General features: G+C 36.4%; 2 protein-coding genes across 8 annotated transcripts in view; both read left to right on the top strand.

Moving 5' to 3' along the window:
* Nucleotides 1-10,372, top strand: part of ANKRD44 (ankyrin repeat domain 44) — a 142,539-nt gene extending 132,167 nt beyond the window's left edge. For 4 of the 6 annotated variants that reach the window (XM_064515147.1, XM_064515146.1, XM_064515144.1 and 1 more), the window contains 5 exons: nucleotides 485-630; nucleotides 1,517-1,599; nucleotides 2,824-2,906; nucleotides 3,332-3,423; nucleotides 5,614-10,372. In XM_064515147.1, the coding sequence (XP_064371217.1) occupies nucleotides 485-630; nucleotides 1,517-1,599; nucleotides 2,824-2,906; nucleotides 3,332-3,423; nucleotides 5,614-5,879 (670 nt within the window). In that variant the 3' untranslated portion in view covers nucleotides 5,880-10,372. The remainder of the gene's footprint in view (nucleotides 1-484; nucleotides 631-1,516; nucleotides 1,600-2,823; nucleotides 2,907-3,331; nucleotides 3,424-5,613) is intronic. The other 2 variants (XM_064515149.1, XM_064515148.1) reach the window with 1 other exon arrangement.
* Nucleotides 10,373-11,042: 670 nt separating this feature from the next.
* PGAP1 (post-GPI attachment to proteins inositol deacylase 1) overlaps nucleotides 11,043-27,358 on the top strand; it is a 36,644-nt gene continuing 20,328 nt past the window's right edge. Inside the window, exons 1-11 of one of the 2 annotated variants that reach the window (XM_026102194.2) lie at nucleotides 11,043-11,294; nucleotides 16,131-16,284; nucleotides 18,553-18,728; nucleotides 19,330-19,501; nucleotides 20,455-20,615; nucleotides 22,119-22,171; nucleotides 22,352-22,418; nucleotides 23,693-23,798; nucleotides 25,225-25,280; nucleotides 25,354-25,437; nucleotides 27,230-27,279. In XM_026102194.2, the coding sequence (XP_025957979.2) occupies nucleotides 11,142-11,294; nucleotides 16,131-16,284; nucleotides 18,553-18,728; nucleotides 19,330-19,501; nucleotides 20,455-20,615; nucleotides 22,119-22,171; nucleotides 22,352-22,418; nucleotides 23,693-23,798; nucleotides 25,225-25,280; nucleotides 25,354-25,437; nucleotides 27,230-27,279 (1,232 nt within the window). In that variant the 5' untranslated portion in view covers nucleotides 11,043-11,141. Of the gene's footprint in view, nucleotides 11,295-12,279; nucleotides 12,385-16,130; nucleotides 16,285-18,552; nucleotides 18,729-19,329; nucleotides 19,502-20,454; nucleotides 20,616-22,118; nucleotides 22,172-22,351; nucleotides 22,419-23,692; nucleotides 23,799-25,224; nucleotides 25,281-25,353; nucleotides 25,438-27,229; nucleotides 27,280-27,358 lie in introns of those variants that run through there. The other variant, XM_026102258.2, reaches the window with a different exon arrangement.

Raw genomic sequence — 27,358 nt, 5'->3', positions numbered from 1 at the left:
TTCATTGAAAGCATTCACATTATGCCAGCATTCACAGGGCAAATAACTGAAAGTGTCCGTGCAGCAAAATAAAGTGACTCAGACTGATACAGCAAGAGACGCATATCTCTTCAGTCAAATCCTTAATTTATTTGTCACATTGATAATTTCCTCACTCTGTGTGTGTGTATATATATATTTAATTAATATTGTTGAAGTTCTAAAAATTGAATACTCATCATTTCCTCTTAATTAAGCTCAAGACCGTTGGCAATACAGATTAAGTATTTTATCCTTAGCGATAAGCAAAAGCTGAAGTAACACCATCAGCTGGGTTGGATACCAAATGCCCTTAATCTCTGTCCATGCTTCAGTAACAAAATGCCATAGGGAAACGGGGAACAAATTTTAGAGTTTTACAGTCTTCTAGAGAGGGATAACTGTCAAAGCAGGCAGAGGTGGTCTTGTGCACTCGGTAATGTGGTGATGTTGCTGTCCCTGGCAGGACTCCCCTCCACGCAGCAGCCTTTGCTGACCACGTGGAGTGCCTGCAGCTCCTCCTCAGTCACAGCGCACAGGTGAACGCCGCCGATCATTCAGGGAAAACGCCTCTCATGATGGCAGCTCACAACGGGCACGTAGGTGCTGTAGGTACGAATGTCCTTGCCTCACTTCTCTTGAAGGATGAATGCTACTGCAGTTACTAGTCCCAAGTTGCTAGTCACTTTTCTTGTGAAAACTAAGGTAGAGAAATAAATTATGTGTATCTATAAGAAGCTACCTTCATGTCGTTAAAAAGTTTCTTCTCAGTCAATGCTTCTCAGCAATCTTTGTGAACATTTGCACTAGTAAACCCAAGTTGATTTGCTTTAGGAGTGCATTGTAAACAGCATGCAGGGAGTAGCAACCCTTTTCTCTGTTTACTTCCATCATTTTATGGGGCAGTAAAACTACATGTTAGGAAAAGATTAGGTGTAATTTTTTTTTTTCTGTTAAAAGAAGTCCTATTCTTGAAATGGCAATATAGGATTTATAACTGGCAGCTGTAAGCGGCGCTTTTTACACATTAGTCTAGAGACTATAGAGGTACAGACGAGGGTTATATTTGCTTATCAGTCCTCCCTTTTCTCTGTCTTTGACTGCACAGGCTGCACCCTAAATTCATACTCCCAAATTCTTTATATCCACTTAGTCCCTTAATGCACGATCCACAGTTGTTCCCAGGATAAGGTGATTCAGGCAGAATCTGCTGGTCTGCAGATGGAAAGTTCATAGATAAATGAAGATGAGCATATGTTTGGCAATTTGGAGTAAAAGGAATGAGGTATTAGCTCTGCCTTTGATTGCTGATTAACTGCACAAAGGTAGTCTGTTCTCATTATTTTCACTTCATGTTCATAAAGCTTACATCACATAAAGGTTTAACTGATCAGTGTGTATAAACACCTGTATTGAAATAGGAATAATTTTTTTCCTTTATTTGTACATGTTCATCTGCCCGTTGGTTTGTTCACTGATTTTTGTTTCTGTACTTTAGACTTTTTGGTGAACATTGCCAAGGCGGACCTGACATTAAAAGATAAGGACTTGAATACACCTTTGCACTTGGCTAGCAGTAAAGTAAGTTGAGGACCTCTGTATGCTTCCTATACTCCTCACAATCTGTCTCTGTGTATGCTCCTAAAAAATTTTCAGCAATGAATAAATGATGGTCAGATTTGTGGCAGGGGAGGGAACACTGTATGTACTGAGCTTTTTCTCAAGTTTGTCTGCGAGGTTTAGTAAATTGAGAAATATACTGCCTCTTACAACTTCTGAAATATAACACTAAGAGAAATGATGGAAAATCCTTTCAGATTCTATGAAATAGTCTTGCTGTAAAATTGTTTAACGTAAGTTTGGGGAGGGGGGAGCATTCTTTATTCTCCAGTTTCTGTGGAAGCAACCCCAAATTTGCCCTTAAGCTCCCTTAGTACTATAAACAGTGGCATTGATTAGATTTGGTGGTGGTATATTTTCCTACACTTTCTTCTGGTTAACTTCCTCCTCCTCCTCCTCCTCCTCCTCCTCCTGTTAAATCCAATTGCTGCTACTGTTTCCTGTTTTTGCAATAAAAAAGTCCATGGGATTCCCCCTCCTGGGACTTTTCTTTTGCTGTTATTCACAGATTGGATTCCAACTATGACTGTACTGTCCAAATTCTTAGATACATGAGTCTAACTCAATTCTTAAGGTCCTGCAGGCAGCTCTTCAACTTCAGGGCTGCAAACTTGGCCATCTGCACCTTGCTGTGCTGGAACGGCATCAGAAATGAGGCCTCAATCTGTATTATTTCCAAAGATCCGTATTATTTCCAAAGTTTTATTGTTCCAGAGCTCTCACACTGAAGAGCTTTTGTATTAGTTTAATAATACAGAAAAGCATTTAAAGGCCCAAGTAGTACAGTTTTATTTTTGAGATTAAACTATCTCTTTCTGCATTATTAACTAGTTCTAATAAGTAATCAGTTGAATGCTCTCTCACAAGAAACACCAGTCTTCTCTGAAAGCTGAGAAGATGAATTTGTATATAATGAGTGGAGGGTTGAAAGACAGCTAGTTGATAAATGTCTAAATTTGTAAATGTGCTAAAGGATCCTAGCAAAGGCAATTTGTAAATGGTGTTTTAAGGCTTTTACAATTTACCTAGGACACATGTTTATAAACTGAGAAGCATGCTTATAAACTAAGCAGCATGTTTTGCATCTTAAATGGACTTACTAAATTTCACTTTTATATGTAACATTTCTTTTGCCTCAGTTTTAAATTCCTTAGCAAATGAATACTATTTTTTTTTTAAATACAGGGTCATGAAAAATGTGCCTTGTTAATACTTGACAAGATACAAGAACAGAGCCTTATTAACGCAAAAAATAATGCATTGCAGACGTAAGTATAGCTTGATCCTCTAAAGTTCTGTTGATTTACCAGAAGATTATGAATATAGAATTTCAAATTCATGTCTCAAATTTTTTCACAGAAAAAAATTTAGATTTCAGAATTTTTCAAGTGCTTGCCCTTGAAAGAACCAAATTTATGTTGCCTTTTCCCTTTATTCTGACTCCTTGGATGCCAAGCATGGTCTGGTAGAAAAATAATATGAGGTCATTTATTTGAAGACTATATCAAAATACACGTTTATGTGATTTAATGGGTAGACACACATTTTATAATTGTAATGATCAAAAGAAGGAAAATATTCTCTTTCTGATGCTGGATATGCTTTAAGCATTGCCTGCCTGTTTTTAGAAGGTCTATTTTAAACTGAACTTGAATTGAGCTTTTGTAGATCTCTCCATATTTTGCTTTTGTAGACCTCTCCATATTGCTGCACGAAATGGCTTAAAGATGGTGGTTGAAGAGTTGCTAGCCAAAGGGGCATGTGTCCTAGCAGTAGATGAAAATGGTAAGTAAAATAATGCCCTTTGACAATCTTCAGTAGTATCTAACAGGTAATTTTACAACTGATTGAAGCAATAGACCTAAAAGCTGGTTAGACAACATTGACACTTATATGCTTTCAAGAACAGACAATAAGCAGTGCAAGTACCTAAAAAAAAAAAAAAAAACCCCAAAAAAAAAAAACCCCAACACACTATTATTTTCATTTTATATTAAAATGTGTTGTAAACATCACAGTGGTCCCTTTTACTGTTCATTTTGCATGTACTGTCAACAGCTAGTCTTTTTTAATGCTTGAGTGCAGTGGTAACTTGAATTTCCTAAACATGCAAGTGGCACCGGATAATTCTGACGCCTTGCAGAAGAATTAAGGATTATGCATTCAATCAGCGCATGTTTAATGGGTAGGAAGAAAACCATCAACATATGTTTGATTGTATCCCAGTTCATTCTGAGATCAAAGCTTGTGTTTTCCAATTGTCTGACCTAATGCAGGAGGCCAGTAAAAACTATTGCCTCATAAAATACATGATTATTTAATTAATCTGATAATTTTGTTTCAGATCTCAGTGAAGTCCTTTCCCAAACACAATATAAAGCCCATAAAGGGGGTCCCTACTGTTCTTCTGAAATTAATGTTTTCAAAAATGTCTTCCTGAAATAAGCTGGTGTCTCTTACAATACTGATGTCAAGGCATTAATGTAACAATTCAGTACCTCTATCTTCTCATATCTGTACGATAACAATAATAATACTTGCTCATTATTGCAAGACACTTGAGATCTATGGACGAAAAAACTAAGTGGTGAGTATTTACTATTAACCAAATGCAACTAGGCATACTTGCATGAATGAGCTCCACTGAAAGCATCTGGCCCCAACCTCTTTTTGGAGTTAGGGGACAAAAAAAAGTGAGCCGGACTAGCTTCTAGCCAAAGTTTTACCTTTAAAACTGTACATTCAGATCCAAGTAACTTGCATATATGCGAGTGATTGATTACATTTCAACTTGATACATCTTTTCTTTTTTTTCAACTGTATAAGCAGTTTAAAAGATAGAGAAATTTAAGTACAATCTTACCTAAAGAATATTCACACTTGTAGCTCCGTGTGAGAAAAGAGTCTGTTTAGGGTATGCAGTCACTGCAGTTAGTGCTTAAATGGCTAGTGGGTAGTTTGCTACAAAACTGCGCTCAAGTTTGTCTGCTAAACTCATCTACACTGCAGGTGTTTTCAACTTACCTGATGCAGTAGGATATCAGCAGCGGTCACTGCCTCAGATTACTACTGCTGCAGCATTTGAGATTTAGTGATCTGTGAAAGAATTTGTTTGCTTTTAGTGTAAAGGAGGATTTGTTGGACAGTGCTGGAGTACTACGCAGCAGCCTGCAAAATGGACAGGTAGCAAGTATAGTCAACACACTAGTTTCAAAGATCTGTCACTTTGAACAGAAACCAAGTTAAACTGCCATGAAGATAAACTCTAATAGCTCCCCAGGTCTTTGCTTTACTGATATCTTTATTATATTCACTTTATATTTAAAATGTATGCTGTCCTTCCTGAATACAGTCATTATTCTTTTAACATAACATAAATTTTGGATAACTAACTGTCCATATAATCATACCTGCTATACATGTACCACATGCTCTGGTCTAATTCTTTTCTCTTATAATTTAATTCCTAAACAAATTGCTTTCTGAGTTGAGCAGATACTCAACTGATCAGTCTTTGAAATTGTTTGTTAATTACTTCAAAATGTTTTTAAACTAATATCTTTTATGTTCTAATGAAAGTCATTGTTCTCAGAATGAGACTTGTTCATATGTACAGAAACTGAAGCCAGTTTCTGTCCCTATTGCTGTATACTTTATGTTCTGTATTTATCATGTGGTTTGTGCTGTAGTCCTGTGTTTAGCAAGTGCTTTTATTCTTATCGTGAAGCCTGTTTGCTGCCTGTTTTTAAAAAATAGTGCTTGTTGTGGTCACAGTGATTTAAATACTCCATGAAGTATGTATTTTCCCAGCATGTCTAATTTTAAGTAAGTAACACACCTCTGCTGCCTGGCATGATTGTAACTGAACATACATCTCCTGCTTATGAAGTCATCTAGAGATGTATATGAGGAATGCTCAGTGCCATTCTCAATACTCTTAGTACTAACCATTGCCTTGTCTGCATTTGTGCCCAGGTCATACGCCAGCCCTGGCTTGCGCTCCTAACAAAGACGTGGCTGACTGCCTGGCACTCATTTTGGCTACCATGATGCCTTTTTCTCCTTCCAGTTCAATGACGACTTTCAACTTCGTTTGTTTTAAAAAAGACAATTTGGGCAGGACGCATCTCTGCGATGGCTCCAGTATGGGTAGCATTAACTCTTATAGTAAGCCCTTGAGTAATAGCATAGGAACAGAGGATGGGTACAATGAAAATGATTCTGATTCTGAAACATTTTGACTTTTTGGCATTCAAAACTTTTTATTACTATTTAATTTTACCTTTTTTGTCTTTTTAAAAAGCTTAAATCCCACTGCTATATTCTTCATTATTATTCTTGCCAAATAGGTATTGGAAGATTTGCAGTATTGGTAAGAATCAAGCCTTTAAATAACAAACTTAGGGGGATTTACTGGAACGCATTCCCATTTAATGTTCTGCAGCTTTTCAGCTTCCTCATGTTTTCCTTAGGCCCTAAGTGCCCCTGTGGAAAGTCTCTACCTCTTATTTTAAGTAGAAAAGGAGAAAATGCCTTTTTCTTTGTGACAGCACAAGTAAACAGGGAATTGTTTGTAAAAAGTACTTATATGTTTAGCTGTACCTTTAGTACACAAATGTATCTCCAATGTAGTTTTTCATAGATTTCAACCATCCACCTTCCCTCTGTCTGATTCCTAGTTCCAGGGGCTCTGTTAATTAGATAAATTTGTTACACAAACCAAAGGTAAAGTTGTAAATCTTAAAACTGCCTGTATTGCTTTTCTACAGGAGATGAAACATTTTACATTCTGCATGTATTACGCACTTAAACATACAGAAGGCACTTTTTACAGTTCTTAGTTGCAACACACAGTTAGAAAAATATACTTATAAATTCTGAAGGCCAAATGCTACTCATCTCACCTTATTTTCCCACAGACATTAGTGGAATCACTTGTGTAAAAAGCAAATGACTTGGCCCTTATTTTTTTTTTCAATTCAGCACAAATGTGTATGGTTTATTTGCACTACAGAATTAGGGTCATTAGAAATTTCTGTCACCTGAGCCATTAACCATGAATCTAGTATCAGAAAAAGAAAAATCAGGTGTAGATGGAAGTATATCTAAATGTTTATGATGACTTGCCAACTTAAAGGAATTTTTTTATTTCTCTACACTTAAATAACTTTTACTGTAAACAGCATAGAATTTTAAAATACTTTTGTCAGAGTTTGGATTAACAGAACAAAGGTAAAGCTGTGAAAGTGTAACACCAAAAGTTGAAATACCAAACAGCAGAAAATCTAAAAATATATCATGCAAAGGATTGGAGATATAGGCTAAAAAGCCTATTGTCACCAGCTTTTTACAGCAATGTCAACATTGTGAATATGTCTACTCCTTCTGCCAAAGTTTCTAGGTCAAATGGACCCCGATCCTCGTCTGCAACAGATGTACAAAAGGAAGAATGAGACTTTAAAAACAAAAACAAACTAAAAAAAAACAAACAAAAACCTATCATGAACTAACCAGCTGTACCAAGAGGACCAAAATGCTTCAGTAACTAAAAGACTTTGCTACTTTTCTTTTTTTCTTCAAATGTGAGTGATGGAATGAAGTAGTTTTTCTAAACCATAAAAATATAAATTTTTGAGATAATAGTCTTGGGTGTATTTTACATTTTATGACACAAGTTTCAAGTTGACAGCTTGACATTTGTAACTGATGATGTGTTGACCACACTTTTTTTTTCCAGACTAAAGAAAATGTTCATATACTTTTAATGTAAATGTGTTTATATTTATTTGAAATGAAACAAATGCCCAGGAAAAATGACTATGGCTTGTTCTTCTTGTTAGTTTTTGTGCATCCTATTTGGCATAATGCAAAATGAAATGTGAATCTAGGCAAGACTGATGGCCTGAGTGGAAAAGGAAGGGCTGATGCACTTCAGAAGTTTGCCAGTCTTGTTGCATATAACGCAGAGATAAAGTCTACAGGCTATATTGGTAAAAAGCAGAGAGCAAAACGGCTTTCATGATTTAAGAGTCTAAGAAAGAGATCCAACACCTTGCTAGACATGAGAGAGAACACCTACTTTAAAGAGAGGGGAGAGATAATGCAGCATGGAGTAAAGGTGCGAAAGTTCCAGTGATTCACATGCAGGCTGTCTGCAGGCCTAAATCTCTGCTAGGAGGATGGGAAACAATCCTCAGTACATATTTTCACCAGGGTAAGTGAAAAGTAAGGATTTTTATTTTAGTTTCAGTTTTCGGCTATGTTCCACTGAATTGCTAAAAGTCTGTTGGCAGATTCCAGTTTTTTAATTAGAAAAAAATATTTAACTATATACTAAGGTTTATTTTGCCTTGCTAAAATTAAGTGTTGTTTCCTTGAACAATAACAAATTTCTGAAGTTTAAATCAAAAACATCACAGGGGATATAGTGTCTCTTAAGGTGAACATTTCTTTTCCCTCAACCCTACATTTTCTGCAGTGGAAGGACAGAGCATCTAAACCCTGGTTTTCTCCTCAGAAATTAGTACAGAATAACATTTTTGATTGACTTTCCTGAAAGTATTTTGCTTTTAAAAATTGCAGAATAGCAATAACCACCTTTTTTAAAGCACTGAAAATAAGCGATCAGTTTTTGAAGAGTGATGTTTTTTCAGTGGTGTCTGTTTAGAAGTGAGTGGAAATCCCAAATTTTGCATTTGTTGTTTCTATGTAGAATGATGACATTTAAATAAATACATGGGAAATGGCTGTCATCTGTCTAGCAGCAGGATCAGTGTTTTAATCTTATTTTAACCACAGATACAGGTGGACTGCTTTGCAGAATTAGTTAGAAGTCTCACCCTTCTATATAGAAAGCTATGTTATCCTACATGAAATTGTTTCATTAGGAGAAAACCAGTCATATTTACAAAGAGGAGGATGTATTATTTCAAGCAGCCATTTAGAAAACTTCAGTATTTTTACTTGCTACCATACAAAGATACTGAAAATATTTCTATATATTTGCAATACCAAGTAACTCTGGTAATTGCATAGTACAATAACTGCTGCCTCTTAATGATGTGTATAACATTATAGAAGCGCAGGTGATTACTGAATTACCATGATCCTTCTAGGAACCAAATCTAAACTTTTACTATTGATGAAACTGTTCTATAAACTAACAATGATTTAAGTATGCAATATTCCTGAAATCATAGAAGAATATCGTTTGTTTTGTCAATACCTTAAACGCATTGGGAAAGTAATGCTTTGAGTATGGTACACTTAGGAGGAAAAGTGTCATGAGTAGGACACTTGGAAGTACTCAGCATGGGCCTGTCCCAGAGCTCACATGAATTACCAGAATCCCTTTACTTGTATGGTAGTACATTAATCTGTAATATAATTTGTCACTGTAGAAATAAATTTGTAATTTAGGACAGGTATTTAAGCACGGGAATAATTTTACTCTTGTAAGTACTCACTTTGCCTTTCTGTGGACTTTTTACAAGTAGTAATCATACCTAATTGTTGCACTTAACCCTGGATCCTGCAATTTACAGTATGTGGACTACTTCTGTATCTGCACCAAACAAAGGGTATTTGGGGGGGGGCAGCAGTCTGCCCACCCCAATTCTATTAACAGTATAGTTTAATCTTGAATTTTAACCACAGTTGCAGATGGAATCCATAGCAGGATTGGGTCCCAGATCTCTCTCATAAATACTGAGTTACAACCTCTGGACTGCCTGAAATTGCTGTGAAATAGCTCAGGGGATTTCTGCTCATCGCTACTAAAAGGGCACCATAATGTGTTTGGTACTTTTACGCAGTAAACAACTGCCAGATTATTAAATTAGAACAAACACATAAAATGAATTGTTTATCCATTGTACTGTTGAGAAACTTGGTTATGTATCTTGAGGATGATTTTAAAAATTTTGTGATTTTTATTCTTAGTCATGTAAGAAATATTAGAGTGCCTTTTTATATTTGTGTATTCTGAAACTGTTTTGTGAAACTTGTCTTTTTTTCATTTGAGTGTTATAAAAGCAATATATTACCAGTAAATTTTCATTTCAAACCTTCTTTGAATGTATAAAGTGTTTCTTCTTTTCATATGTTCTACCTGCATTGAAATGAAAATTAATATGCTGAATTTCTATAGGAATAATGTATAATTTTGCAGTGCTGAAAATGCTTTCTTATTACACAAAAAGTAAACCTTAGATCAGTGTTATAGGAAGGGGCGTTTTAAACTAGTGACAATCTGAGTGTGTGTATAAAATGTAATTTTATGCGTTTCTTATGCAGTGATCTACATATTAAAGCCAATATCTTATGTTTTGTAGGTTTTTGTCTTACATTTTATGCTTTAGCATGTGCAATATATCTTTACAAACCATGGTGATACAAATCTGGTGCCAGTGTTATTTTTGCATAACATATTTGTAATAAACAATATAAAATATTGTTTGATGGTTTCAGTGGGGTTTTGTCGGTATTGTTTGCTTTTGTAAATCGAAGTTTAAGGACTTCAGTAAATGTTATGTACAAAATGAGGAAAAAGACTTATTTCAGTGAATAATGACTTGGAATCCAACCTGAATCTTCTCAAGCACAGTTTATTAACTTTTTTTCAACTACTGAATGCTGTATTAATGTAATGAAGAACCCTAACTGTAAACTACTATTGAAATGCATTCAGATGGTTATTTTTACAAATAAAAATGGTACAAATACTGTTGGAAAACTGAGTACTTTTTTTATTTTAAAGAAGGAGGAGAATGCTTAAGCGTTTAGCATAGTGAAGAAAGATGTAAATGCAGCTCTTCAGTACAAAGTAGAAATACATATTTAACTACCCTTTGTCTTAGTAAGCAGATGTTAAGTTTTTCAGCTACACGGAAAGCTGAAGCAGTAAGGTAGAAAACTATTGCTGCTTTTCCAATATATTAAATACTCTACTGCTAATTTTCACTGAGTAGTAGCCCCTCCAAGTCCAAAACCTTGGGGGGGGGCTGTACCCTTCAGCTTGAAATCCAGTAAGTTGCTAAAAGTGCTTAATTTAAAAAAATAATGTGGTTTTAAGTGTTTAGTTTAAAGCTTTATGGATATTTTGATTATAAATGCTAACACCTGCCAGGAACCTTAAAAACTACCGCACCGTTCTTCTCGCCGCATTTTGACTCTCAATCAGGCGCGACCTAGCCGCCTGTAAAGGGAAAGAGCCCCTAACATGGCGGACACGCCTCCCCGCGCTGCCGCATGGGGGCGGGTCCCTGACCTCCCCGTAATGGCGGCCGGGCTTGCCTCGGCCTTCCGCCCAGCTCCTGACCTCCTCAACATGGCGGCGGCGCCCGTGGGCGGCCAGGTTGTGGCGCCAGCCGGGCCCGCCCCCCCGGGCGGTGGCAGCGGCGGCGGCGCGGCCCGCCCCGCCCCGCCGTGCCTGTGCGCGCCCAGAGCCCCTGCGGGCGGAGCAGGGCTCCACGCGGCTCCGCACCTCGGCGCGGCGGGGCGCGATGGGGCGGGCGGGCCGCCGGCTGCCCGCCGTGGCGGCGCTCTGCTACGGGGCGCTGGCGGCGCTGGTGCTGTTAGGGGTGCGGGACGTGCTGTTCCTCTACGAGGAGAACCGCTGCAGCATGACCTACATGTACGAGTATCCCGAGTACCTGGTGAGTGCGGCGGCGGGGGGCGGCGGGAGGAGCAGCAGGGTCGGCTGAGGCAGGGCGTCGCGGCGCGGCGTAACAGGTGGGAGCCGCCGCCCGCTGCGGCACCGGGACCGTTGGGGCCGTTAGGCGGGGTATGGCCCCCTCAACGACCCCGCGCGGGCCTCGCGCCGCCCGGCGGCCGTTGGGACGCGGCCGTTAGCCGGGAGCGCAGAGCCGCTCGGCTCAGACGCAGCCCTCCTTCTCCTCTTCCCTGCGCCGCGAGTAATTTCTTTCCAGCACTGGGAAAGGTGTAATGCAGCCTGACGGCAAGCGCTGGCACGCGTGCAGCAGGAAACAAAGAAAGTTTGCATTATCTCCAGACTTGTCGTTACCCAATGCCTTACTTGTAGCTGCGGTAAAACCAGACAAAAGCTCATCCAAGCTTTTGCAAAGACAAGAGGTTGGGCCGGATCCTCTGACGACACTCACAGTACCATTAGTGCCCAGCAGGTTCAATCTTTTGGCCAGCTTCTCCGTACTTCTATGACTTTATATAGCGTGAAACAGCTAATGGGAATAGCTGAGATTCAGATACGCATATGCTTCTCGCGTTAGTAAGCAGTAGGAGTGCTGAGTCTGTTAGGTGCACACCTTCTAGCCGGCGTGGTCCTACAGCCTGTAGGACTCATAAATCTGTTTGAAGTTTCAGTCACTATCCTATTTAAAAATATTGATTAAGGCCTCTTTGAAAACCTTGAATCAGTTTGAGAGAGAGGAGTGCTGGTCAAACTGTTGTTCCTAAACACAGTATTAGGACTTAATTGTGGGAGGGGGAATTTGTGTAGATTCACCGCTGATGATGCATTCACCCCTTACTGTTTCTTTTTAATACTGCTTCTTGCTACTGGATTTTCTGTCCTGTTAAAAGCATCCCAAAACATAACTTGTCAGCTTCTAAACATTCATTTAGCATTATCCAGGCTGTAATGTATATTGAAAAATATCATATAGTCCAAATAACATTATGTTATTCTTGACTAGGTTGCAAGCTAGCCTGTATAGCAAAGAAAAAGGTATTAAAGCATACTTCAGAACCTACATTGGTATCAAAGCAGTAAGTTACTTTTTTGACCTGTTAACCTTCATTTGCTAACCTTGATGTAGTCATGTTAGCATACAAAAGAGAAGCTTGTATAGCTACGAGGACTGTTTGATCAGTGCTCTAGAACAAAATCGTGTAAACACCTATAAATATCTAAATACTATGCAGTAAGTTTTCAGATCTCCTGGCAGCCAGAACCTACTTCAGTTTCAACCTGAAGCCAACCACCTGAGAGCTACCAGCAAAATCTCTGTGATTTTTATTGGAGATTGCCTGAAATTATCATCTGCCAGCAAACATCTCTACTGAGTATGTCAGTGCAAAAATTCTAAGCATTTTTAGGCAAGTGTTGTGCTGGTAAGAGATGCAAGGCTTAAGGATGAGTGTAGGGGTAGGGCAGACAGCAGCAGCTCCATGCAGGAGATGCAAACAAATAGCAAGTTGCATCTGGTTGGATCTGCTCTCACAGTTTCTAGTCCCTAAATAATCTTTTTTGTTGTGTGAAAAACAGTACTTTTTGGGGTGGTGGTGGTGGGGAGAATGATGAATTTTTGTGGGATCTGTCTGGATCTCCTGGGATTTCTAGTCCATAAATCCTGGTATTTCTAGTCCATAAATATTCACTTCTGTTGTGTGGAAAACAGCGCTTTTTGGGTGGGGGGAATGATGAAATTGTGTGGGTTTGTTAAGGCATTAAACTTTTCAACAATGTTTTTATTGGGGAAAGGCGGGGTTGTTTGCTTTCTTGTTAATGAGTGCCTTTGTAGTGCTGGCACTGGTACAGACCTGCTAGGGAGGAACTGTACATGGAAGCTACCTGTCCTGCCCTCAGGACTGCCTCTCATGTTACAGAGGTACCTACCTACTTTACTTTAGGTAGTGAAGCATAAGAAGTTTAATTTCCTGGGATTCATTCTTTTGTGTTTAATAGTGTGGTTTAGCTCACAGTAGAGCTAATACTAAGTAATGGTATCAATTTCAATCTTTTTCTACTTAGCCACCTTTTTCTTTTTTTTTTATGAAAGATGTGGAATTACAATATTTGACTTTAAGCAGCCTTGTCCAGTTTAGCTAAATTTGGAAAGAGATTTGGAAGTTAGCAATGAGAGCTTGTTCACATAAGCCTAATTTCTTTAGGAAGTAGGGTTAAAATTGAAGCCGAGATCTCAATGCTGGAAAAAGTTACTGTAGCTCATTACAACAAATTATATAACCGATGTCTTGGGAATTCCAATTTAAGAATGTCACCATGGAATATGCTGGTTTGTTTTCTTTTAGAGTTCGACATTGACATTTTGTTTTAGTATCTGAGTACCATAATTTAGAGGGGAAAAAGCAATATTTTAGGAGTATAGTGCTCACAGATTTTATAGTTTTTGGCTTTGGACATTGACACAAAAAAGATTCGCTTGTTAATTTTATGTTCAGTAAAAGTTTATGAAAAGACAGTAAATAGGAAGGTATTGAGGAAGAACAGTTGAATAGGATTATATGACTCTGAGAAGTCATAGAAACATATCTTGATGATGCGCTTAGTTTACTAATGAAAACTGATTAACTGAAGGATTTTTTTGTGGCAGGATTTTGAAAGCCTCTAAAAAAGAAGCAGTTGAATAAGAAAGGGACAGCTAGGTTAGTGAAATTGATAGGGCAAGAAACTGGAAAAAAAACAGAAAAAAACCCTGAAAGAATGATCTGAAGATGTAAGCCTTGAATAAAACTTAGCCTTTTTTTTGAGCTTGAAAGAATGCAACTGTATATATTGAAGATCATAAAAGAATACGTACAGATAATCAATATGGCAAATGATTTGAGCAGTAAGAGAGAGAGGAAATAGTCTTTAGCTGAGGAGGGGGAGACAGAGGAAAAAAGGGGAAGAGTATGGGGGGAAGAGTTAAACCAAAATCACCCACTCTGTAGTTGTGGGTGAGAAAAACAACTGTAATATCTGAAATAGAGATGTTTATATTTAGAGAAGGCACTTTAACTCTAGACTCTAGAGAAGACCTGACGCAAAATGGGGTTTAGTTTTGACTGTGTTGTTCTGTAAAATAAAAAGTAAAAAAAGTAAATATATTAAAATGTGTGTTTTTTATTTTAAGGAGCCGTTTTCATTCATCTCTTAATTGTCATGAAAACATAGGTAATCAAATCCTTTAACTAGTGCATTTGTGCTCATTGAAATGTTAAAAACTTGTATCTTAAAAACTCAGAATTCTAAACCAACCAACTTCTTTATAGGGATTAATTAGATGTTTTTTCAGTTATTTCTTATTTGATCTAAAACAGTGTCATAGGATTCTGAGAGTCCTGACTTACTGGTTTAAGCTTTAATCATCATCTGACTTCGGGTTCAAATTAGTTTTGTTCTTTTCTTTTTGGGCACTCATTCATAATTCCATGAATGAATTATGTGATTATTAGGTTAGATTAAATTACTAATTATTAGGTTAGTTTTTCTTTTAATCAAAAAATATGACCAGACATAAAAAGAAACATGACCAAACCAAAGAAATATGGCCAGGCAAATGCCTTTTTAAATGGGATCTTTAGTTGTTACAAAACCAGGCTGTTTGTCACTAGCCCAAACATCTGACTCTGAACACCCACACGCTACGATGGGTTTATTTTTGCTGGCTAGACATATTTAGGTGTACACTGTTGTGTAAATTCCCATTACAGATTATAATTCCCATTACAGATTATAATTATATTTCTGTAAACATCATTTAATAGAATTCATATTGAACATGTAATTTAAGAGAATTTGCATTGTATATATAATTTACCCTAAAATACTAATTGTTATCCCACAGTATCAGCTGACAGTCATTTAAATAATTACATTCTAGAGATTTAGCTTCTGCATCAAATAAAATACCATATCCTTTTTATGTGTTATGTGATATTGGAAAGGATACCAGAGTCATTCAACTATATTAGGAATAATTAGGGTCACTCAAATGTCCCAGTTTCTGCTCTGAAATTCTCATGTCCTGAGAGAAGTCTCCAGTTTTTGACACACTTCTTTCTTCCCCCTAGTATCATGCTAGGTCTACTTTAAGAATGTGCAACTTTAAGAGATATGTAATTGCAATCCATTCCCAGTTTGTTTCAAAACTCATTTAAGTTAATAGCTGTTTCAAGTAAGTTGCTGCAGCCACTCATGCATAGTAATACCTACCTACAAAATATTTGATACTTTATTTTTTAATCTTTTCTTAAGCAAAATCCATTGCAGTCTCTCATTCTGTGTACCTCAGACTTAAACTTAAAACAGTATGTAATACATAACCTGAATGATTTAAATGACTGGCTGGCCAGTGTATTTTCTTGTTTGCAACAATGTACACAATGTATTTGGTTTCTTAAGGCTTGTTTCAGCACTCAGAAACAAATATTCCTTGGTTTTCCAGGCACTTGTCCCTCAAGGGAACAGTTGCCTGTACTTGCTCAGAAAATCTAATTCTCAAATTGACTGAAGTTGCAATTAAATTTCAAACAATATTGTGGAGAGTGGAATATTACCTAAATAAGCCCCAACTCTTCAGTACTAAAACATGCTGCACTCTGTTTTTTGTAATGCTATATTACCTTTCTTTGTAATGCTATACTACCTTTTAATTCAGCCTTTTAATAAGGATAGCTCTTTCTGTCTTACTTGTGGTTGCCCATTTGCATTTTAAGTCTGACACATGTTTTTAGGTGATAGAGGATATTATTTTGATTCTGTGCTGCATTTTTAAATTTCGTAACAGAAAATAAAATTACCGAAGAAAACAGCCAGACGTTACCCAGCATATGAACTCTATCTCTATGGAGAAGGAAATTACGCTGAAGCAAACAAAAATCTGATATTGACAGGAATTCCAGTTCTCTTTCTTCCTGGAAATGCTGGAAGTTACAAACAAGGTGAGCATTTAGCTAGGTCATGGTTGTATTACAAACAGCTCTCATATTTATGCATTAATTGATATCAAGAAGCTTTCTGTTTGAAGTAACGTCAACAAGGGTCATAATCGTTGGTCCTGTTATGGGGAAGTTATCCTTATTGGTCCGTGGTCAATGTCAGTGAGTTACAAGACCTTACTTTTGTTTGAAATCAGTTGAGCAGTTGGCTATAATATTTTTTCTGGAGTGAGACTTTGTAACTTTGGAAAGCTGAAAACCTGTTGTTTTTTGGGTTTTTTTTTTTCATTTGGCAGATTAGAATGAATTATTGAATATATATTAAGTTTATATAATTAATTCTGAGATTCCATAGTTTCAACTTATCAGATCAACTTCAATCAAGATATATTTTTAGTTTAAAATTAGTAAAATTATGGTGAATAGTATTTGTTTATCTTTCTAGTGATTTTTACATAAAGATCTTTACTTGTATGTTTAGAAAACCTATACAGACTTGCAGGGGCAGTAGTATCCAAGTAAGATTGCACACAATCATGGGAGATGCTATATGAACACTTGTAATTATGCTTAAAGTACTGCAAATCCTCTGTGAATTAGTGCCATCTTTAAAAACATGATAGTACATTAGTATGCAGGAAATAGAATGGTACTTTCGGTGTATGTTAGGAGCCAAAGGAACTATATAGAGGAAAGCTTAAATTAGGTGAGTGGAAGCACTAAGTGCTGTGGATATAATGTACTACTTGAGATCAGCAAATTTAAATATTTATTCTTTGTTTTGAGGAATTGATTTAGGAAGACCATGGCAGTAGGTCATATATTCATTTTTCAAAACCTTTGTTAAAATAAATCTGCTCTACCTTTATCAGAAGCTCAGAATAGTTTTGTTTTATTATAGACTGTAGCATTAAAATTGGTATTTAATTTGGAATGTGTTGTGGACTATTGCATTTTAAGGCTGATATCTAGATGAGCAGAGGAACTGTTGCTATTTTTATTTTCTTGCTTTTTTTAAAAAACATGTTCATGTTGGCCAAGCAGTGAAGAGGGAAGCAGTGCTTCTGCCTTTGTTGGGCTTGTTATTCTGATGTATTACAGACACTTTTGGATCATGTTAATTCATCATCTTTCATGGGCACAAAAATGAACTTTCTAAAATTTAGACTCTGAGTAAAGGTGATGATAGTCTGGTTTGATTTTGGGGAATGATCCCAAGGTTGGGATAACTGAGATCCTGAGTTCTAATTAGGAGTCCGGCACAGACTTGTCTTGTGAGCTTTGGCAAAGCTCTTGTATTTTGTACCATGACTTCCAAGGTTTAAAGTTGTGGTAAGATACTTGGTCTCTTAAATCCATTTGGAAGGCATTTTTACTGATTGTTAATTTTAGGTAAAACTGGCAAAATGATTGACTACAGATTCCCATCTGCTGATATCTCTTTGTGGTTTGAACATATAAAAGTAACTCATAAATACTATTAATCCATTTCAAGCACTTTGATGATGTTCATTTGATATGTTAATTCCTATAGTTTTTCCCAGAAGGAATATTCTGCAGACTGTAGTTCTCTGGAACTCCTAGAATAATCTAGCTTCTAGGTGCCAAATTTGGGCAGACCTTTCTGGCAATCATAAGTTTATTTTACAGAAGTATATACTTGCTTTTGGGACTTTCTCCTTTGTTTTCTTCTTTCTGTATCATACTCTTTATTTGCAACCACTACTGTTCCCACCCTGCCGTGTCTCCATGGAAATTCAGTGACAATTCTGCACTGAGAAGTCTATATTAAATAGGGTTAGACAGAGAAGACAGGTCAGGAACAAGACATTGTGAATGGAATATTTTTCTCCTTCAAGATTTTAGATAGAAAGTGGTTTTTGTTCTCTTCTGCATTCTACTGTAAATTTTGTTATGATATGTTTATTTTTTTTATCAGAAAGTCTTATAAAAATGTGAAATAATTCTTACATTTCTCATTTTACGTTTTGGTTTTATCAGTGGCTGGCCGATACTTTTGTTCCAGTTATTTATATCTTCAAATCTATTTCTGTAAAACAAGTTCAGTTGAATTTTAGACAAGAAAGTTAAATAGATTCTATGATCTTGGATGTCCTTTTCATCCTCTTTTACTCTTAGATGTGACTTGAGAGTGAACAATGGATTTAAGGTAACATGTTTCTTAATAGGGTATATATTTATGTGTTTGTCTACTAATGAAGTTGTCAGAACAGTCTAATCACTCCTTAATTATGTAATTTCTTTTCCTAGTACGTTCTCTGGGCTCTATTGCACTTAGAAAAGCAGAAGATATTGACTTCAAGTACCATTTTAATTTCTTCAGTGTCAACTTTAATGAAGAATTGGTTGCATTGTATGGTGGTAGTCTGCAAAGACAGACCAAGTTCGTGCATGAGTGCATAAAAGTAATTCTTAAGTTGTACAGGGTAAGTAGTGAGATACGCTGAACAATGTTTTGCATTTGGGGGATTTCTGGGCTGACTTTTCTGCTGGAAAACTGAAGTAATGATGAATAAGGGAGGGAAACTTTTATTTATAATATATGTGGTAGTAGCACAAGAGAGAAGTGCTACTTTTTAATAGGCTTTTAACTCTTGTGATGGTCCCTGACCCTTGGATAGGTTCTATATTGTGTTTCTAAACAAATACTTACATGCACATTGTATGCTTTTTTTGTATAAGAGACTTAAACTTTATCTAGCTTGTTGAAATATTTAATATAGCATCAACTTCCATTCCGTTTCTGGCAAATAAAAGTTCTTTGCTGGCCCATGTCTAGAGGAGTCTCATTAATTACAATAAGCCAAAGTTTCTGATGATTGCATGGACTATGTAATCTTTCCTTTTGAGCTGCAAATGTCATGCTAAGCATAGTTTTTGAGGTAGCAACTAAATTTGCTATCCTTGAGCAGACTAAGTGAATTTTAGAGGGGAAAAAAAAGTGCAGCTGTTAACCAAATGAGATATGGTTCAATCTCAAATCTATTTTTGGTGTGTTGTCTAATTACTCTTTGTTCTTTGCTTAAGGATCGAGAATTTGCACCAACCAGTGTTGCAATAGTAGGTCATTCCATGGGTGGTCTTGTTGCAAGAGCATTGCTTACTCTGAAGAATTTTAGGCCTGAGCTTATAAACCTCCTTATTACACAAGCCACACCTCATGCTGCACCTGTAATGCCTTTAGACAAATACCTTACCGGTAAGTGTTGCAGTTTACCTGATTACATTGTATTTCTTTATTGATCCTCTCAAACATTAATAGGTGAGATTCTGGCAAATTACTGTGGCCTCAGAGCAGTTTTTATATGCAAAACATGCTCTAGCTCTATAACTTTAATTAATCCATTTCTTCGTTACTGAGGTGGGTGTTTGAGAAGCACTAAAATACTAGAACATAATGTCATGTAAAATGGACAATGTATTAGGGGCTGAGCATCTGTGATGGGGCTGAAAGTTTAAGTAACTTGCAAGTTTGGTAAGTTGCAGAGCATACTACTAATTTTGTAAATTCTCCAGTGAATGACTTTTTTTTTTTTTTTGGTAAAACTTGACCTTTCTTTATGAAATAAATTACCTGAATAGTTATTTCTGTGGAAGATGCTAAATTCATTTTGTCACTTCCAAAGGTAGAGGGATGAGAGTACTGAATATAGATACAGTTTTATTCTTACAGATATATATAATACATCATATTTTCTGACCACCTAAGTAACTGTGGCATAAAAAGAAAAGTGTAATCATTAAGTATGTACCATATGTATTTCTTGGAAAGATAGGTTTTACTAAAATATACTCATGAAATATGTGCTCAGTGATAATTATGCTGTTGCATGTAGCTATTGAAGGGATTGGTAAAGGAAAGTGATAGCCATTTATTTTCTTTATTCTTTCTGGCACTCATCACTCTATGAGACTAAGATTTTGAAGTATGTGCTCAATTGATACAAAAAGCATAAGCGTATCTCCCTTTCTCAATTGCTACTTCCTTGCTGTTAAAACAATCATTTTGCTTCCTTATAGGAATCAAAAGTGGTAATGGGATTTGAATGCCTCCAGAATGGCTTGCAGAAACTTGTTAAATATTTTTGTGGCTTTTTTGTATATAAAATATATTTGTGGGGAAATAGTGATTGATTTCAATATATTTTATAGATTTTTATACAGCTGTAAACAATCATTGGATTCTAAAGGCCCAAGATTTAAGAAATTTGACTACCCTTTCTGTGGCGGGAGGATTCAGAGATTACCAAGTTCGTTCAGGACTGACTTTTCTACCAAGATTGAGTCAACATGACAGTGCCTTATCAGTTGTGGTAAAAAAAGCAAACTTTTTTGGTTTTGAATGGAGTTAGGTTAGATAGCTAGCTATGTAATGCATGTATCAGTGTCTGATTATAGTCTGTATCTGCAGCACAGTATAATTAAGCATGAAAATATTACATGTGAAAGCACAGAATAGACGGTTATAAAACCGTAAATACTTGATGCAGTAAAAATGAGTGTTCGCTGGAAGTGCATGTCGGGGTAGATGTGAATTGTGTTCTGTTTGGTAGTTTCTTCTCACCTTCTGGCATCTTTTCAGTTCCAAAACTCAGGTTTTATTTTCCTGGGCTTTTGCAAGATATGTACATGTGGAGATTGACAGATGTACAGTATAGGAGTAGAGTTCTTGTTTGTTTATAAAAAGACAGCTTTGGTTCTGGGGCTTCTTTTTGTATTTACTATCTTTGAAGAACTTAGAAATAGAAAGGATCTACTGGGTCCTCAAGTACAGTCCTCTGCTTTGCAGGGATCTAGCTCCTTTAATTCCATTCAAAATTAATCAAGCAACATCATAGATGTAGTTAAATTTGTCATTCCATCCCCCCTGTCACCAACCTGTTCTCTTCATGAAGGAGCTGGAAAAAAACTCACCGGTATTCCAGATTTCCTACTTCCGTTTACTACATAATGCAATTTTTATATGGGTTTGTTCTGGCATCATCATAACGCGTTATCTGAAATAGTTTTGTTTCCCTTCTTGATGTTTACTGTAGTCCCTCTGATTCTGCTAGGCTAACAAAATTAACTCTGCATTCCTTTTTTCCTAGTAACCCTCCTTTGCCTCTGTTTTAGTTTGATTTCTCTTGAGTGTGGGTGAGACAACTTTGTATGAGGTGACATGTATAGTGGTAACAATTCTTTCTTATCTTCTGTCTTCTGGATATGACAGATCATATGGTGCTATCATAAGATGATGTTTGTTCGTTTGTTTTTTTTCCTGGCCGTGATACATTAATATTTCATAGTTTACTTGATTCAAGTTGTAGAGCTAGGTGATGAGCTCCATTTATGGAAGATGTTTTTGATATTGATAGTCTCTAAAATGCAATACATGCCCTTTTACAAATGAATAGCTACAGAGTGTCCAGTTCTTTCTTCATGATATTCTGATATTCCTTTCTGTTGAGCATGCCCTCAGATTTTCAGCAGCAGCATTTGTCAGCATCCTTCTATTCTTTGTGCCAGGATCACTTATTAAAATAATAAAATTAATCATAGAAGCAGTTTTTGAAGAACTTTTTTAGTAATTTCCTACCATAACGGTATTTGCCCTTTCAACATTGGTCCCTGCAAAATCCCAGTCTTTGCTGAAGGGAGTAAGATTTTTGTCTGAAAAAGTCATTTTATTGTATCTGCTTCCCTGAGACTTATAAGATAAGCTCTCTTCTTGTCAATAATTACCCAAGTATGTTTATATTGGGGGGGGGGGGAATGTTTGTAATTTTTGAATATTGAATACTAACAAAATCTAACTTTTTTCCTTCCATGAACAGAGCTCAGCAGTGCCTAGAGCTTGGGCCTCGACAGACCACCTCTCTATAGTGTGGTAAGCTAATGGAATGAAAGTCAATTGACTGACCAGACATCCCCCTCTTCTCTGCTGTTATTACATCGCACAATAATTTAACTTTAGCATAATACTGATGTCTCTTCTGGCCATTCCCACCACCACCACCACCACCCTTATTTCCTTGCTAAATGTAATTTTCCTTACTCTTTCTTTTAGGTGCAAAGAATTGATCCTGGCTACGATTAGAGCTTTTTTTGACCTCATAGATGAAAACACAAGGCAGGTTTGTATATGAGATCTCCTGTATAATACCTGTCATGCTTTCTGTTTTCATCCCATAATGCTTAGTTAATACTTAATTATTCAGGACATGTATCACTCTATTATGCGGAACTTCTTTTTGATTATTCTGAGTTACGCTGAGAAAATTGTTGCCTTTTCGGTACCAGTCACTGAAAAATCCTTTGTCGTTGGGTTATTTGAACAATAATTAGGAGTTAACTCAGTTTTTATTGTCGACTGCTTGATGCTTTATAGCTAGGGTGTGGACTGAACTTTTATTCCATGAATAAACAGGCTTAATTGACCTTGTGGTGTCATAAATGAATACATTTTGTCACCTGTGTAGCTCTGAATGTAACCTCTTCCTGAATGTGTTTGAGTCACTATCTGTAACCATTTTACAGAGGGTGAAGACTTTACTGGGATGTAGTATTTCTGGAACTTTCTGATTATATTCCCCACGTGGTGGTGTGATGATGGCCAGAATATATTTGTGGTATTCTTTTCTAAATAACTTTAATAAAAATAGAATATAAATAGAATAGTAGCAAAGGAAAAAATAAGGAAAAGCTAATTAGGTTACCTTCCGTTCCCATCATCTATTGCTTTTCTAAATAACATCCAGCATCTTAGCTTTTGAATATGGTATGCCCATTGTACTCTGTTCTCTTTCTGATACCTTATGCAGCAATAAACATGGAGAATTGGGGATTAAAGTCCAGAGGTTGGAAATATGCAAGAACAGAGCCCCATACATAGAAGAGGAAGGATTCCGGGTGTTCTTTTTAAGTCTGGTTGGGGCAGACTTTGCTGGTTTCTTAAGAGTGCACACATTTGTGATTTCTAGGGACAAAAAAGGGACTACTGCTGTGCTGAAGTTGACTGGCAATGTGCTGGAGGGTAAAACTTTTCAGAAATCAATTGTAATGGCCACAGTGTTGAAAAGCTGAAGAAACAAAAATGAGTCTTGAGAATCTGATTTTGAAAAACAAAAGCAAAACAATGACAACATGTAGATCTACAGCTACTTGGATGTTATAACGTACTTGTAAAATTTCTCTCCATGCTGCAGTGATTGACCACTGATGGCACTTTGATTTGTTCAGATTATTGAATTTAGAATAGAAGCAATGTACCATGTCTTCTGATCGGTTCTCCTTCCTCTCTTCCACAAAACTGTATTGTTGGCTACAATCTGATACTAATTGTAAACTATCAAAATTGTCAGTTTTTTTGGTTTTTTTTTTTTTTTACTCAATCTGGTATTTTTTTTAGATAACTGAGGATCCAAAGAGGAGAATGTCAGTATTGAATCACCACTTTGTGAGACATCCTGCAAAAATATTTGAGGAAAATTCTGAAGCTCTTACAGAACTCACAGGTGTGCAGCAGTTTCCTTTTGAACAGGATTCAGTGATGCTCCTTGCTTAACAGTTAATCTTCTCACTTGCAAACTTCAGAAATACATTCAGTCATTCTTTAGGCATTGCTAAGATGATATTTGGGTTATAGAGCTAAAATACCAACTTTTGCATGATTTCAGCATTAAATAGGATCTAAAGGGTAGGAGCAAAAATGTGCATGTCATTTTCATGTTCCTTAGATTCTGGGAGGCAAGCAAGGTGTCCAGTAAACAATCTCAGAAATTGAGAATAGCTGGATGTTAATGGTACTGTCTAATCTGTGTTTACATCCCATGCTTACTAGAGGGATTTTATGGGTATTGTAGAGCCGTTATGTTAGTTATGTGCTACTGGTGGAAATACTGATTATTTAGATGTGTTTCATCACTGACTGCCTTTTTTTGACATGACAGGATAAAAAAAGACTACACATTAATGGTTTCCTTGTAACTGCTAGGGATAAATAATTAAAGATGAGAAATCTTGACTGCATGGAATCTTCGGACCTAAACAGAATTTTGTGGGGCAGAACTGTTTTTTCTTAATTTTGCTGAAGCGGACTAAGCTGAGGAACACCATTTTATTTCAGGAATTTTTCTTAATGTTAAAATATTAGGGGTACTAAGATAGCTTGGACTTTTGTCTCCAGTTTTGACTGCCCTAATATAAGAAGGTATTGATTACCGGAATGAGTCCAGCAGAGGACCACCAAAATGGTTAGTGCTTGGGGTACAGGACATGGGAGAGAGGAATACATTTAAATTGGATTTCATGTTTGTGTCTTCCTATTTCTGGCACCCTCTTGGCACTTAGCTGGATTTATCTGTGATGAATGTTTTACTCTAGTTACATAGAAGAAAAGGATTAACCTTCTTCTGAGAGAATTTACATTGTGTCTGTAATCTGTTCATTATTCTGTCTTATTCTTTCTCTTCAGACATATCTTTAAACTCTTATCGTCTTCTTGTACCTGGTTTTCAGCTCATCTTTTACTTGCTTCTATACAAATTTCTATATCAATTTTCTTGAAAGGGTGACAGGAGCAAAGATTAAGGGTCTTTCTAATGTTGCCTTAGCTTTAAACAGCCACTTACCCTATAATTACATTAGTATTAATCACATTCTTATTTGTTTTGTTTCCTTGAGGCCTTTGTTTCAAGAGCCATGGGGTTTTTCTTTTACAATTAATAAGCAGTAATTGGATCCTAGGATTTTGCTACTTCCTGTGTAAGTGATTATGACTATTGCATGCAATTCTAAGAAGTAGCAATCCTGAGTGTTGATTAAAGCTTGGAAAGTTTAGGGTCTTTTTGGAATAAGAAAAAGATAAGATTTCTGGAAATAAGGAAAAGTAGTTTCTGCAGTGTGGCATATAAAAACATATTTATTCATATTTATTTTTAGGAGCTTTCATGTGGATTAAAGTCAAAACCTCAAAATGGACCTATTCAGTTTACAATGTAAGTAACATTTTTTTCCTAATTGCATTTTTATGTTTATTTTCTTTACTAATGAACTTTTTTTTCTTTTAAGGATTCTGATGGAAAATATTTCACATTTCCTCTTGCAAACCACAGAAAATCCTACAGTCACGTTTACTGTCAAAACAGTATGTTGGTGAGAAAATACTTTTTAAAAAATATTTTGAGTTTGTTTATAAAGCTGTATTGTTTCAATTTAGATTCTCTGCAGTCTTAAGACAATTTAATGAACAGTAGTTTAAATTACTGACATCAATTTACATCCATGTTAGAGCTACTTCCTGTTTTAGCATGTTACTTTTAGTGTTCAAAGTCTGAAACCTTCAATGCCACTTGACTCTCAAATGTCTTATTGTTGGCTCTCTTATGGTTAGCCCCAGATACTGTTGATTCCTTTCTCCTTTTATTTAGTGCAGTTGTATTGATGGTTTTGAATGGAGAAGTCATTTTTAGTATTGCCAGGATTCAACTGTAGTTTTAATTCAGGAAGGCTGTTTATATGAGCCCTTCCTGGGGTTTGCTTTTCTGCAACAAGATTCAAGCAAGTCTGAAAAGCTACACAGATCTTCAGCTAAGCAGTGGAAATGAATTGGAGCCAACAGAGAAAGCAGCAGCTTCTCAGCTGTCTGCTCTATTTAGAAGAGAGACGATAATGTGCATTTCTTATACTTTCAGCTCCAGATGTATCTGTTCATTTCAGCCAAGACTTTCTTAAATCTTGTTTGGAATTTTTTTTTTTTTTAAGGAAGGAATGTAATTTCTTGACAAACCGGAGATGGATAAATGTGCTTTTCATAATTATGAGTACTTTAGATTAGTGGCAAGAACATTGGGATGCTTTCACTTTCCATCCTTCCTGTCTCTGTTACCACTCCTTCCCCTTCCCCCCCCCAAAGAAAAGGTACATACTGCCATTACGAGAAGAGAGTATATATACTCAGTGCTTTTCTAATTGTCCTTCCCAGTAGCAGCATTTCAGAACTTACACATTTGTTGTGATCTCAGTTGCCTTTGGATAGGACAACTTTTGCCTTCATTGTAATATCGTAATGACAGGACTAGTACTGTTTGAGGAGGAGGAGGTGGTACAGAGCCATGTCTGAGATGCTTGTCTCATGGTGGAATCACTTCAAAATACTTATTTTTGTTTTTCATATTATGGAATTTAAAAGTCCCAGTAGACCAGTAAAAATATGAAGTGTTCCTTCTCTACTTAGGATAGTACCTTCAGGCATTTCTTTTTGTTAGAAAAGATTAAAACTCTAATAAAATTGAATTTTACGTCATTCATTGGACAGATTTTTTTGGAAGAGAAATGATGCAGGTTTGTTTGCCACATCTTGTATTCATTTTTAGAAAACGGATTCATGGTTAGAAAAGGTGACAAACAAGTTATTTAGAACAGTTATTTGAAAAAATGCCTTTCACTCTCATGTTTCATCTTTTTATCCTTGTAATTCCAAGATTATAATGACAGACTTCTAATGGAGGATATCACATGCTGTTAATAAGGAGTCTGAGTTTGCTGAAAAAGGGGTGGATATCTTTAATTATAGATGACTGGGGAAATCTCAGAGAGACTATGTTGTATCAGCACCTACACTTTTACACTTCAGCATTAAGATTCTTAAGAGAGATTGGTCACTATAGTGATAGCTGCTGTAGACATGTTTATTAGAAAATGAGTAAGGTGAAGATGAAAGTTCGTTTCCCCTGTTTAGTAAGTTAAATGCAGCAGGTTCTGCTATCAGAGGATTTTAGAACAATTGCTGACATCTGGTGTACTGAAATATTTGCATGTATGTAAGTTTTGGAGTAGATTATCAGCATTAACTCTTAAGTTGCTTGGAGTAAAGAACTATTTTTTATATATCTATAAATACATTCACACATCAGTAATGTACTTTCTTATGGTATTGATTTTACAGGACATGAGTAGCTGGATTTATGGCTGTATAAACAGTAATTCATCTATGTGGTGAGTATAAGTGGTTCCTGTTTTCGTTTAGCTAGATCTTGTAAGACTGTGTTTGGGTGTTGAAGCATGTAAAGTATAC

The sequence above is a fragment of the Dromaius novaehollandiae genome, chromosome 7 (assembly GCF_036370855.1).
Source record: "Dromaius novaehollandiae isolate bDroNov1 chromosome 7, bDroNov1.hap1, whole genome shotgun sequence".
Taxonomy (NCBI): Eukaryota; Metazoa; Chordata; class Aves; order Casuariiformes; family Dromaiidae; genus Dromaius; species Dromaius novaehollandiae.
Note: the sequence above shows the minus strand (reverse complement) of the source record. Positions and strands in the feature narration are given on the sequence as shown.